This window comes from Oenanthe melanoleuca, chromosome 1A (genome assembly GCF_029582105.1).
Source record: "Oenanthe melanoleuca isolate GR-GAL-2019-014 chromosome 1A, OMel1.0, whole genome shotgun sequence".
NCBI classification, from domain to species: domain Eukaryota; kingdom Metazoa; phylum Chordata; class Aves; order Passeriformes; family Muscicapidae; genus Oenanthe; species Oenanthe melanoleuca.
Genome location: NC_079334.1, coordinates 41915304 through 41928920, shown reverse-complemented (window position 1 = coordinate 41928920; position 13617 = coordinate 41915304). Strand labels below are relative to the sequence as shown.

Here is a 13617-nt window from a genome sequence, read left to right as displayed (position 1 = left end):
TCCAGCACTGCTTTCCAGTGTTGCACTCCCCAGTCTGTATATCCAGGGTTGTCCTGTCCCAGGTGCAGAATTTGGCACTTATCTTTGTTAAACTTCATACAATTGGTGATTGCCCAGCTCTCTGATTTGCCAAAGTCTCTCTACAGGGCCTCTCTGCCTTTGAGGGAGTCAACAGCTCCTCCCAATTTAGTAGATAATTGTTTTGAATATATATATATATTTTTTTTATTACTCTGTAAGGAAACTTTATGTCCTCACAAAACTGAAATTAAAATAATGGAATTGGTTCTCATGGGGAAATGGCTGTGCTGGAATGGTTTTAATGTGAAGGAATCACAAGTCATTCACAGAGTTCGTCACATTTTGGGTTCATTTATTTTATTTTTAGTAATTCAGGCGCTTGTTGCACTTGCTTGTTGGATACAAATCCAGGAGTGTGCATGGGAACAGGGGCAGTGTGTTTGTAACAGGAGATCATCAACAATCTGCAGTGCACAGAGTAATGACACTGGCAGTAATCATCCTGATTCTAGCACTATTGCTTTCAGTTTGGGCTCTAATGAGCCATGCAATCATACTTAAGTGACTGATGGTGGGTACAGATAACCAAGTGAAACATCCCTTTAAATGCAGCTCTTCCTCTGCTGGGGAACCACACACTACCCAAATATGCATAATGCTAGGTAAGAGCTTCCACTTTTCCAACATTACTGAAATATGGCAGTGGAGAAAACTGTGCTTGGGTTGATTCAGGCAGACTATGCTGAAGGGCCTGCACTTGCAGGGATTGTTTATTTGAATGTATGAAGGCAAAATACAGAAAACACCCTGTAAGCTGAACATGTAGAATACAGATATATGTGGTGTTTGAAAGGCTCAGGCCCTCTTTGCCAATTTCATACCCGTATAATATTTGCCAAGTTATTAAGAGTAAGTAACATAGAAAGATTTTTATATAGGTATTCTTAGAATGGCCAGGTATTAAATAAGTATTCTTATCCTTATTCTGTTTTGTACTATCAGCTGGTAAGGTGGGTTCAGTACTGCCATTCTGAAGTGAGCTTTTATACAGATATATATGGAGCTGAGGTAAAAATTCTATTGTAATAAGGTATTCTATTTCAAGTGGGTTACTCAAATTTAAAGTAAGAACATGCAATAATGGAGGCTTAAATATAGAATATTTCTGTTTTGTTAATTTAAGCCATTTCAAAGGCAAAAATATACCATGAAAGCTTACTTTTAGGCTCTTATTTTTCTTTTTCAACAGGACTGGGAATTTCCACATTTTATGGGTGATGTTGAAGTGAATCTTCCAGGCTTGCCCTCAGCACACATGCAATTCAAAGTACCTTATTTCCAAAAGATACTGAAAGAGGAATATCACATACATATCACAGGTAGGTAATCTTACAAATTGTGACACAGTCACACAGTGAACTGTTTCTGTGTAATAAATGTATGCTACTATGATTTTAAATGTGTATTTTTGTGTGTGTGTCCCAGACTTTTTTCTATCTCTTTATCTGCTCATATCCATATTCCCCATATAAAACCACCTTAAGGAAATGAGATGAAATATCTCTCAAATCAGAGAGGCCCGCTGTTTTTCACAGGTTTCAGCAACTTCTTGTGACAATAAGTAATACATAATATAACTTCAGAAATCTTTTATCTAAAATTACTCTCTCAGGGAAATTAGCAGCTTATTTCATCTTCAAATCTCTTATACTTTCAGCTGCCTTTGCTATGATTTATGCTAATATCTTTTCATAACTTCGGTCATTCTCATCTGGCAAAGGCCACTCATAACCCTACTTCCATCAGTCATCTAACAAGAAGCAGACAGTTAAATAACCTCAAATAAAATAGAATTGCAGTGATTCAAATGGATGATACATATAGATAGAAAGTACCTGATCCTTACTGTGAGTCAGTATTTTAATAACAGTAGGGAATGAAAAAGAGAAGAAGGTTAAATAGGGATAAATATTTTCGTTTTGCCTTCAAGCTATACAAAAGGAGTATAACTCCTCTCTCTGCATTGAGAAGAGATGGATAATAATGGATAACAGAAGAATGCAGGTGGGAATTGGCAGGGGTCTTTAACTGCTAATATAAAAAGTCACAGCACATGATGTCACACAGAAATAAGATAGATGAGGGCAACCAAGGACAAGCAAAATAAACTCCTGCAGACCAGGGACAAAAGGAGCAGTCAGAGATGATACAAACATAAGGCCAGGAGTTAGCAGGTGAGTCACAAACTCAGCAGACAGCTGAAGCCTAGGGAAGAAGATGTGTCAAGGAAAGAATGACACCAGCACTGAGTTGAGGCAGACTGAATGAGGCCTCAGAAAAAGTGTTTTCAGCAGAGAACACAGAAATGAGATTAAAAAACAGAAAAGAAGATAAAAATAGTGCAGAAGTTACCTGTTGGCTATTGAATGAGGGAAGGCAAATGGGCCAGCAGGTATTAAAGATGAAAGGATAGAAAGTTTTTCAAAATTGAAGGTAGGTGCCCTGCTGGAATGCTGACAGAGAACAGCCAGCCAGCAAGGAGAAAGAAGAGCTGGTACATATCTGAGGGAGACCATTTGAGACATTAGTGGTTTGTGGAACAGGATAAAGTAAAGGATGGCCCAGTCAGTGACTAGAAGGTGTAGGGTGAAAGCAGATATGATGTGTACGTGATGAACACATTTTTCTCTCCCAAGTGAACAAAAAGAAAGGAGCAGAGGAAAAAAAACAGTTTAAGCATCAAATATTTTACGTGAATTACAGGAATGGAATTCAGGCAGGGATAGCAAAAAAGATTTTTTTTTTTCCTTTTTCTCAAGACTAGGGAATGAATTTGGAGGGGCTCAGTCCCACAAGGCTCCCAGATGTCATACTTATTCCATTGTGTAAGGAAAAGTAATAGGATGGAGGCACAGAGGAACGGGAAAAATGACTGAGGCATGGTAGGTTGGGCTGTGTCACCAGATAGAGAAACTTGGCATATAATTAATGGGTGATAGAAGAGGAATTGAAGAGTGAACAGTTTTGCATTGTAGAAAGACAGGGACATTGATGATAATCAGGGATAATCAAAGAATAAACCAGAGCAAGAAACATAAATTAGTGATCAGAAATGCAACTGCCAGCAGTGCTGCTGTTTGAAAACAGGCCAACAAAATAAAACCAATATTTATGCATCATAGTCTTCTGCAGAGAGGACTGGAGTCCTTTCTGATTTTCTAGTGAGAAGGCATTCTTCTAATGAGGATGAGATAATGAATGAAGGCTGAGGAAAATTTTTCCCTGCTCAGCATTAACAAGATCCATTTATTAGATTCACTAGACAAATCAATCCATTTGACTGCACATCACGTATCCAGTCTACTGAGTGCCTGCTTTATCTCAGTGCTGCACCACCCTTTAGGAGATCTAATAAACAGCCCTAACACATGGCACAAGAACCTCCCTTTGGGTAAGTTGTGCTTGAACCATCTGTTCTTGCCATCAGTTCTTGTCTTAGGTTAGGGCATCATGTTGGATTGTTTTCAAGCTCTAGTGACTGTCTGGATGTGTAGATACTTCAATATTCTACTCAAATTAAGGTGCTAATAAAAGAAAAAAAAACTGGATTTAGATAGCTATAGATAGATATAGATATAGATGATATATAAAATCAAGATTAATGTAATCCAAGCAAAAATGATGCACATGGATGCAACTGCAGCAGGTGACATGGGGATAGGACAGTGATAATGACAGGGAAGCAGCTCTATTTAAGCCCTGTCTAATACACTGAATCCAGAATGTTGAATTTAACCACAGAACTTCTTTTAAGTAACAAGCAGGAAATTTACACTGTGGCCTGAAAAACATTTCTTTTAGTACTAGCTATATAGATAAATCCAGGCTGTAAATCTATGACCTGTGCTCTAATTTTTAGAAACTGGAAACCATTTTCTCCATAGTAGCAAGAGGAAAGAAAGCATGGCTGAAATAACATTTGCCATCCTTTTCCTGGCAAATTTTGTTCTTTGTTACTTCTTCCACAGTCTTTTTTTAGTCACTGTTCATTGATATAAATAAAAGCAGCTCTATTCAGTATTGTTTTTTCAAATAAGCAACGGTCGCAGGAAGGAGCAGCTCTAAGGAAAGTGACATTCCAAGGACTCAAGGATTTTAAGCCACCATTCTGTTGGTTTGTCCTTGATGGATTTGAGCAAGTTCTGTACAGATGAAGAATTTCTGTTACATGCTCTGTGTTGCCAGTTCTCCTGATTTCATCACAAGAGTTAAGACAGTTGCTCTCTTTCTCTTTCTCTTTCTCTTTCTCTTTCTCTTTCTCTTTCTCTTTCTCTTTCTCTTTCTCTTTCTCTTTCTCTTTCTCTTTCTCTTTCTCTTTCTCTTTCTCTTTCTCTTTCTCTTTCTCTTTCTCTTTCTCTTTCTCTTTCTCTCTCTCTCTTTCTCTTTCTCTTTATCTCTTTCTCTTTCTCTTTCTCTTTCTCTTTCTCTTTCTCTCTCTCTCTCTCTCTCTCTCTCTTTCTCTTTCTCTTTCTCTTTCTCTTTCTCTTTCTCTTTCTCTCTTTCTCTCTCTCTTTCTCTCTCTCTCCCTTTCTTTCTCTTTTCCTTTCTTTATTATTTTTTCTTAAAGACTTATCTCCTGAATAGAGTGACTAAATGAGAATTTCAGCTTTCATAAAATAAAGATTATGATTGCCGAGAAAAAAATTTAAAGTTTGCTTCTGCATAATTCAGTGTCTAAAAGGCAGATAAATACAACACTACTAGGTATATTAATTTAACCCATGCTACTTTAAACTAATAACTTTATGCTTTCTTAGGCTTGACTTGTGATTTCTGAATGTTGGCAGTAATATTGAATTAACATGTCCTGACTCTAGCTGATATGCTTCAGTGAAATTTTAAATTTACTATGTAAAGCTTATCTTATTTTTACTGGTAACTGAGTACCTCATTTTACTCTCATTTCTTTGCAGCTAGAAACTCCTTGCAAGCATCTACTGAGTATTAAATATTTTCATTCTGTTTTGATAACCACTTTTTTTTATGAACATAAAAAATAACTTGAATTCTTGCATCTGCTTAGCTCATCTGGATTTCCCTTGACAGATGGTTCATTGCAAAGTGTGTGTTTTCCTTTTTAGGCTGATGTTTATGAAAATCCATAGTCTATCCTAGTTTCTATAATACCCAGAGAAATTTGTAAAACTTAAAAGTAAATTCTGTTACTTCAGATTCTTTTGTGGTTAAAAGGCACTGGGGGGACCTACCTCATACCCTTTAATGGCACCACAGGAAACCCAAGAGCATCTACTCTCAAGTGTGCAGATGATTTTCAAACTGATAATTGTTATGGTATCAAAAGAGATGGGAGTTTTCTCTGGCTGTTTATAACATATTTCTGAGGGCTGATCTGCCCCAAGTGCCTTTCCACCCAAAGGAGAAATCATCACCTTCATAGCTGGGGAGTTCCCAGCATGGCTGGCTTGTGGAGTTAAACCAGCACTGTGTCTAGACTCAGCCCAAGCTTACACAGAATAGCCTGAGGGAGTCTGTGGGCAAAAATAGAAAGGTGAGAGGTAAAAACAAAGCTGTCTGTGCACACAGATGTGAAAAAACCTCAGAGGTTTAACATCTTAGATCAGCTGTGAGTGGTCTGTCTGTCTGTGTGCACGTATCTAGCTAATAACACTAACGTGACAGAAGATAGGAAGAACATTTCAACTGTTTTACAGCAGTGTCTGAGCAGTTTTAGACACAAATTACTGTTGAGATAGAAGTCTAGATCAACATTTCCTGCACTAGCCTCTGGCTGTGGTTGCACAGCATGAGGCTGCTTGCGTCTAGCCTTATTAAGTGGAATTTTCATGTTACCTCTTGACCTCACTAAGGCTGCTGAGGACTGGCTTCTACATGAGATCCTTTTGCTGGGAAATGAATGGTCTTTTCCAGAGCACGCATACAAAAAAAATTACTTCAGAATCAGCAGCTGGTTTGGAATATTGGGATATATTCCAAATGATGTGTGTGGGATTGCCCAAAAATCTTGTTTGACAGTGAAAAAGTGAATTTCTGGAAAAGGGAAAAATGAAAATCCATGCTTCTCTCAAAGTGAGAAGACCCCTGTCATTCATGCATAGTGCCCAGTTGTTGAGCTTCAGCAGGGAGGGGAGTTCTGTACAGGCTGGTGTCCAGAGGCTGGTCCTATGATGCAGGTCCAAGCTGCCACAAGTGGAGGTAATTGTAGAGTCAAGGTTTCCCTTCTGGTCAGTGTTCTAGCCAGGAAGATACAATCCTTTTCAACAGACATGCTTTCTCAGAAAACAGGAATGAATTTTTATCCACAAATACTGACTGTAGTCTACAATGCCTGTATAAACATTTCACAGCCTGACAAGGACAATAACACTCTTGGGTCCACATTTTCTTTTGGAAGATCTTTGTTGCATCAAATTGCAGTTTTGTACCACATTTCCAAATACACCAGATCAGATTCCATACTCTCCAAATACTAGGTGTAGCATGTGAAATGTCAGTGTTGTGGAAGGTATTAAGTTATAAAGTTATTAACCAGGTCTCTTTTTAGATAGTGCATGACTGAATGACACAAACTATTTTTCCTCATGACTTTCTTCATTGTTAACTTAATTGAAGACTGGATACAATTATGCTGGAATGATTGACTAGCCTTCCAGTCTTGAGAGTTGATCCTGTTACATCCTTCCATTTCAAATTTTGTCTTTGAGTAAAGCACTTTCCATCCATAAAGGGCTAAGTGGGGTCAGATACGTGCCAGTATTCTTGGCCACACAAATTTCATTGAAGTAGAGGCAACCCTAAAGCAAAAGTGATACTAATCCTACAGAAACTGGGTAAGAGACAAGTTAAATGACTTCATATTGTGGGGCTCCATTTTCCCTTGTCACTTTTCATCAGAAATGAAACTAGAAACATTTTAAAATAAAATTAATAGCTATACCTTCATAATATATTTATTATGATCTTTTGCAAACTTACAAACTTGAACTTGCTCGTGTGCAAGATCAAAGATTATGATTGACTTTTAATTTACCTCGCTTTTTTAATATATAACCTTACTATATGACTTACAGTTTGCTACAAAAATGATTATGCTAAAATTAAGTTGCAATAGCCAATCATTTCAAAAAAGAGTTCTAATGGACCAGAGAAGCTTTTCTTTCAGCAAAAATTCCCTGGCTTCCTGTAGCAGAAATTAATCTAAAGCTTTGCTTGTAATTCCATTATTGATACATAATGATATGTAATATATAATCATATAATATATTCAATCAATTTATCTAAAACTGAACTCAGATTTATAGGTCAATAGGATAATACTAGTTTGCTGGAAAAAAAAGGCAAAGTGAGAATGTGAAAAACAGTGATATTACCATTGTGTCCTAAGAAATGGTGGTAAGGTAGAGTCATCTGAGTGCCCAGCTGAGGAAAAGAACAAGAAGTTAGCTATTATATTCTGCTTGACAGCAGCTATTGATCAGTGAATCCTGTGTCTTTCTGTTGAAAGACAGTGTGATGGGATAAATAGAAACATTAAATACATGGCAAACATCCACAGGAAATATCAAGTTACATTGTATTGTTTGTTATATTATTTCATACTTTAGCATCACTTTCAGTCTCTTGATGTTGATTTAAGTAAGAAATATTATTGAATGTGGTCATAATAGTCTGAAAAAATAGTTTTCTTTAGCATGTCAATTATAAAATTTAGAAATCACAGGATGGTTTCAGTTGGAAAGGACCTTAAGGATCATTTTGTTTCAGTCCTTCTGATGTGAGCAGGGATACCTTCATCTACAATAGTTTGCCCAAAGCAGCATCCAACTTGTCTTTGATGGAAGAGTTATTCAGGAATTATAGGATTGTCTGCAAGGCGTTTTCAGTTCAGTTTTGTTTCTGGACGGTAACAGTAACACAAGAGAATAAATATTCTTGTTTATTTTCAATCTATTTAATCTAAGCCAAAGAGAACTATTTAAACATAACTCCTGAATACAAGAAGTTAGTCTCCTTACCCTCCTGAAGAATTCTGATTATACAGGTTGAGCACACATACTTTCAGGAACTGGAATCCATTAATTCTGTGTGAGTCACACTAGCCTAAGTAATTTGATAGATCCTATGGTACGTTTTCTTTTTCACTTGAAGCATACTTGAATATGATTCCAGCAAAGACCATGATCATTCATCACCAGCTGGAGCATTCTTCATACATGGATGTATTTTCACTTAATCCTGGCATGTAGATTTGCCAGGTTCTTGGGTGGTGGCATTCATCACTGCACAGGTGATATCTTAACATATGTCCAACTAGAATGTAAGATATGCTTTGACTATGGAAATAGTATAATTTGTTATGTACATTCATAGACACAGATTATAAAAAAAGCTAAGCTGGCTAGACTCTGAAGTCTACAATCAGCCCTTGCTATTTCTCAGGAATCTCACTGTGATGCTATAAATCACAGTTTATCTGATTGCCCATACCTGAATATATCTGCATTCCATTATTGGTATATCAAACAACATAAGTATATAATCTTAAAATTCACATAATTACAGACCTCAAAATCCTCAGTCACTTCAGCAATTTCTGGAATATAAATGATTCTGTCAAATATGGCCTTTTCATGGAAAATGTCCATATTAATATTTTTAAAGCCCTGGAATTAAAGCTTTTTTAGGTTTATTGATCTATAACACATCACCTGGTGATCTAATCAGCTGGTCACTTACAAACTGTAATGTCAATTGAATAGATATTCTGCTGTGCTTTTGTTACAAAATTGTTTTGTGTCCAGATCTAATTGTGAAATACTAAGGGATATTCAGCATAAATCTGACTGTGGTGAAAAATTATTTGCAACTTTGCTCTACAGATCAATAAAAAGCACTCTTTTTCTCTGAGTATTTTTTCTATATAATGGCATTTATACTGCTTCTAAAATGGATATGTCAGATGACAGAACTTTCTTTTTCCAAACAGGCAAATGGTTTAACTATGGAATTATCTTCCTTGTTTTAATCTTGGATCTGAATATGTGGAAGAACCAAATATTTTACAAACCTCATGAATATGGTCAATATATCGGTCCTGGACAGAAGATCTACACAGTGAAGGACTCAGAGAGCTTGAAAGACCTTAACAGAACTAAATTATCTTGGGAGTGGAGATCCAATAACACCAACCCACTGACGAACCGGACCTATGCCGAGGGGGACATGTTCTTGCACAGCAGGTTCACAGGCTCTAGCCTGGATGTCAAATGCCTGGCTTTTATTCCAAGTTTGCTGGCTTTTGCTTTGTTTGGTTTCTTCATCTGGTTCTTTGGGCGATTCCAGAAAACTGACCAAGGCATGGAGAATTTAGACAAATCGTACACAAGGATGAAACGAAAGTCACCGTCAGATATGGGAATGACACGAGAAAATACACAGGTGTTAGAAGAACCATTGAATTTTCAAGAGCCACATCTGGTATCCATAAAATCAGACTTAAGTGAAATAGTTTTTAATTCTTCCCTCCTAACTTCTGAAAACTTGAACGCACAACTGAACGAACAAGACAGCCCTTTACAGCCAGTACCAGAGTCCTCTGTCCCTAAGAATAATCCTGTGACATAGAGGAAAATACCCAGGAAAATCAGTTTAAATAAGCAGTTGCTTTAAGATTTCAGTTTTACCTTTTGTAAGTTAACATTTACATAGTGTTTAGAATAAGAAATTTAACCTATACCAAGAGGTGCTCAGCATGCTTTTTCTAGGAATTTTGTTTTTTATTTGTATTATAGTACGTGCCTATTGTATATCTAACATTCCTTTATAGATTGCTTCCCAAAATTGCACAAGCTATTTATTAATACATTACCTTAACTGTATAATAGTGTATTAGATGATTACTTGCAGGTAAAAAATTCTACCGTGGTGGTGCCTTGAGACATTAAACTGTTTTTTAACTCAATGCCAGGTGTATAGCACAGTTCTTCTGATCTGTTTTGCAAAGCTTTTTTGTATATGGTTGTTTCAAGTATCATTTGATGTCAGAGGAGATAAATATAGTTATTCCTAAAGAAGGTTTTCTGTTAGGACATCACAACTTGACTTTGTTATTTATTCATCTGTGTAGTCAGATATTTTGATGACCAGACTGCAGAGAAGCATGTTGATTACCTTTTAATTTTCCTGGCTAGCTGCCAAACACAAATACAGATTTATTATACAGTAAACAGCAGAGACATAATACAGCATGGGTCACTAGTTGTGAAAATATGAGTTTCTCCATCAGTAATAGCAATTATGTGATAATGCCTAATTATGTTTTTCTTAATTAAAGATAAACTGCTCCTTGATTTAAAATTTTGCCCTTCACCTTGTAGAAACAGAGGTGAAAATACATGGTTGAAGCAACTCTTTCCATCATCACACCAATCCCGTGCAACATCAAAGAGCCAATGGAGTAATTAAAGGACATAAAGCCCATTAAGTCCAGTATTTTTGCAATTCAGTGCAGATATGGTCTGGGTACATGTGAAGCATGCATAGGACCATACTGCTCATAGTCTAAATTCTTCAAATACTGAAGAAATGTTTAAGGTTTTAATTAAAATAATTTAGAGTTGAATTTTATTGCACCTTTTTCTTTCCTTCATTTGTTATCCATGAGTATTCATAGCTTGGAATCAGAAATAGAAGGAAACTGGGGTGTTTGCTTTTGTGAAGGGGACTTTGTAATGTGAATTTCTCTGCTGTATGAGCAAACTATATGCACTGTAGAAATTGCACATCTAAAACATCAGAGTGACTCTGATTTGCCTCTAATTTAGTTCTATAAAATTGTTGTTACAAGTTACCAAATAATAAGTAATTTTTAAGACTGAATTATTTCCCTGTCACTTTCTGGTGTTGCTATATTTTGTCTTTGCGACTTTTTTATCTATGTTGGTTTTGATCTATTTGCTTTTAAGTTTTCAGAATGCTGAATTTAGCATGCATAATATAACTATGCATTTAGAACTGTCACTTGAGAGCCAATTTTAATAAACATCATTCAACAATTGTTTATTATGAGGCAGGAACACAGTTTTGAAATTTTTCAAAACATTTTACCCATGCATTGCCCTATTTCAATTGATAAATATTTCTGACATTAAAAAAAGATAGACAGCATCACAGAGATATAAAAATCTAATATTTTCTTTATTAAATATTTAATATTTTAGCAGGAAAAATTAATTTTAAAATCATACTAATTTTTTTCCATTAAAAATTATGGCTAAACCCAAATCTATTTGCTTTTGCCTACTGCAACCTATAAACTTATTTAATTGACTTATGATATAATCAAAGACAGGCCATTAATAAGTAATGATAAAACAGCGTGAGATCCTGCTTGTACTATATAAGAGGTGATATACTGATGTTTGACATTCAAACAGCATTTGATTTCTTAAGTAGTTACAGAAATAGCTGTTTAATTTTGCAGATACATGCTTCTCTGTATGTTTTGAACACTGTAAACCCAAGTACTGGAAATCTCTTGTTAACTCATTTCTCTATTTGTGCAGAGTCGTAGTTAAATATATTTATATGTATGCAGAAAATGAAATAATTACTTGAGCCTTACAGCCTGCATGATTACTTGACTCTGAGGAAACTGTTATTAAGCAACTGATTTCACAGCTAAAATAATTCCTTGACCTCATATTGAGTTAATGCTTTTAAGGTCATTATAAGCTTTCATGAAAGAGAGAAAAGCATCAAGTAATCCTAGATTTTGCATGAGTATCTAAATTAATGGTCGAGCATAGATAATGCTTATGTCATGAATTCATAAGAAGTTTAAAGATTCAGTGTAACCACTCACCATGGTCAACTCATCTAGTTAATTAACAGAGAAAGGACTTCTCAGTCATGTTGGAATCTCATTTGTAATCACAGACATGGATGGGAGAAGAGATGTGTATTTTCATTCTCCACTTCCAGTGTTAAGCCTGAGTTAGGTGGCTTTCCCCAAGCACCTTCTGAAACAGGCAGAGAACTGGGAGCTGAACACCCTAAAGATGATTCAGTACCTAACTCAGTCATTTAACTCTGCATTACTGAGCAGTGCAGCCCTTCTGGAACAGGTTTGTGGGGTTGGTGCTGAGGACCCAGTGCCCACAGTTCATGTATTGCAGGGGTTTGCATCAGTTTAGCTCTTGTTTGGTTCTAATAGAATGAATGAATGACAGTGGCTGGGGTACATGCAGAAACCACATAATCAAAGTTAGAGGAGTATAAGCAAGCACAATCACAACTTCACTCCTGAGCTGAGCTCATTCTCAGTCTTCTTCCCAGAATGGAAATACTCCTCCTCCAAGCACATTCATTATTGTTAACTGTTGTTCGCTTTTAACATTCTGAACACTTCACTAGCTCAAAACAGTCTGAACTGCTTTCTAACCTAGTACCCATAACTGGGACCTTAATATGAAAATCTGACCTTCTCCTGAAAGCCTAACTATTGGACAAATTTTTTAGGCTTCTATTTCTTTTTCTGAGGATGTTGAAAAATCCATAGGGGGGGAGAAACTTGAGGAAGTGTCAGTTTTTTCCCAAACTACATGTCTCCATTCTTCCCTCTATAAAGAGCCATCTACTAGCTGCCATCACTATGGGGATGGCTGGTGTCTGCCTTGTCAAAGATCAGATTTGCTACAATACCTCTTTTTTTTACCATAGATACATTGTACAGCGGTGGATGACAGAAACCCCCTAATATAGTATATATATAGAATATACATCTCTAGGATAAGCACATAAGGTTTATGAGCCCTCAGGTGCCCATAAATTGCCTTAGTATTCTCAACAATTACCTTTATTGAGATGGAAATGACATGAAGCAAATAGAAGGCAAGAATTTTTGTAGAAAGTACCTTAAATATAATAGTCATGCTTATGGAAGTGTATAGATATCTTCCAAAACCACATATATAAAATGTAGATATGTTTTACGTTAGGAGTCCAGGGATTAGTTGATTTTGTTGGGAAAACTGCTGAGTTTATTAAGGCAATTTACTACTGCCCTTTTCATGCTACATTGCTCCATCAGTTACTTATTTCAGGTTGTTTCATCTCCTCTGCCTCTACTTATTTTGCAGAGAAAATATAAGACCAAAGAAAGAACATTTAATTGCACTGTCTGTGTCCCCAAGTTATTTCTTTGTCTAATTTATGCAGAAACTATTTTTTTTTTTTCTGTTTTAAAATATTTCTTTCCTTTCTAGCTAGTATCATACTTTGGGCTGCTGCACTGTATTACAGTATGTGTTAAATTATTACTTTTCCTGCATTGAACAGCATCCATCATGACAACCACCTGTAAACAAAGAGCAGATACCTCACAAAGACTGGGAAGGCAGCAACTCAGTTCCTTATTAGACTGGCAAGCTCATTTTCCCACAAGTGAGCAGGTTATGACTCACTAGTAAAAGACGTAACAAATTTTTAGACACTGGCCCTAATTTTTGAAACCTTCTAGAAGGAACTCAGTGGGAGAGGACTTTTTATCTTAGACTC

General features: G+C 36.2%; 1 protein-coding gene across 3 annotated transcripts in view; it reads left to right on the top strand.

Annotated features, from left to right (window-relative positions):
* Positions 1 to 13182, top strand: part of TMEM117 (transmembrane protein 117) — a 172525-nt gene extending 159343 nt beyond the window's left edge. For all 3 annotated transcript variants that reach the window (XM_056481878.1, XM_056481877.1, XM_056481875.1), the window contains 2 exons: positions 1271 to 1400; positions 9047 to 13182. In XM_056481878.1, the coding sequence (XP_056337853.1) occupies positions 1271 to 1400; positions 9047 to 9684 (768 nt within the window). In that variant the 3' untranslated portion in view covers positions 9685 to 13182. The remainder of the gene's footprint in view (positions 1 to 1270; positions 1401 to 9046) is intronic.
* The last annotated feature ends 435 nt before the right edge of the window (positions 13183 to 13617 follow it).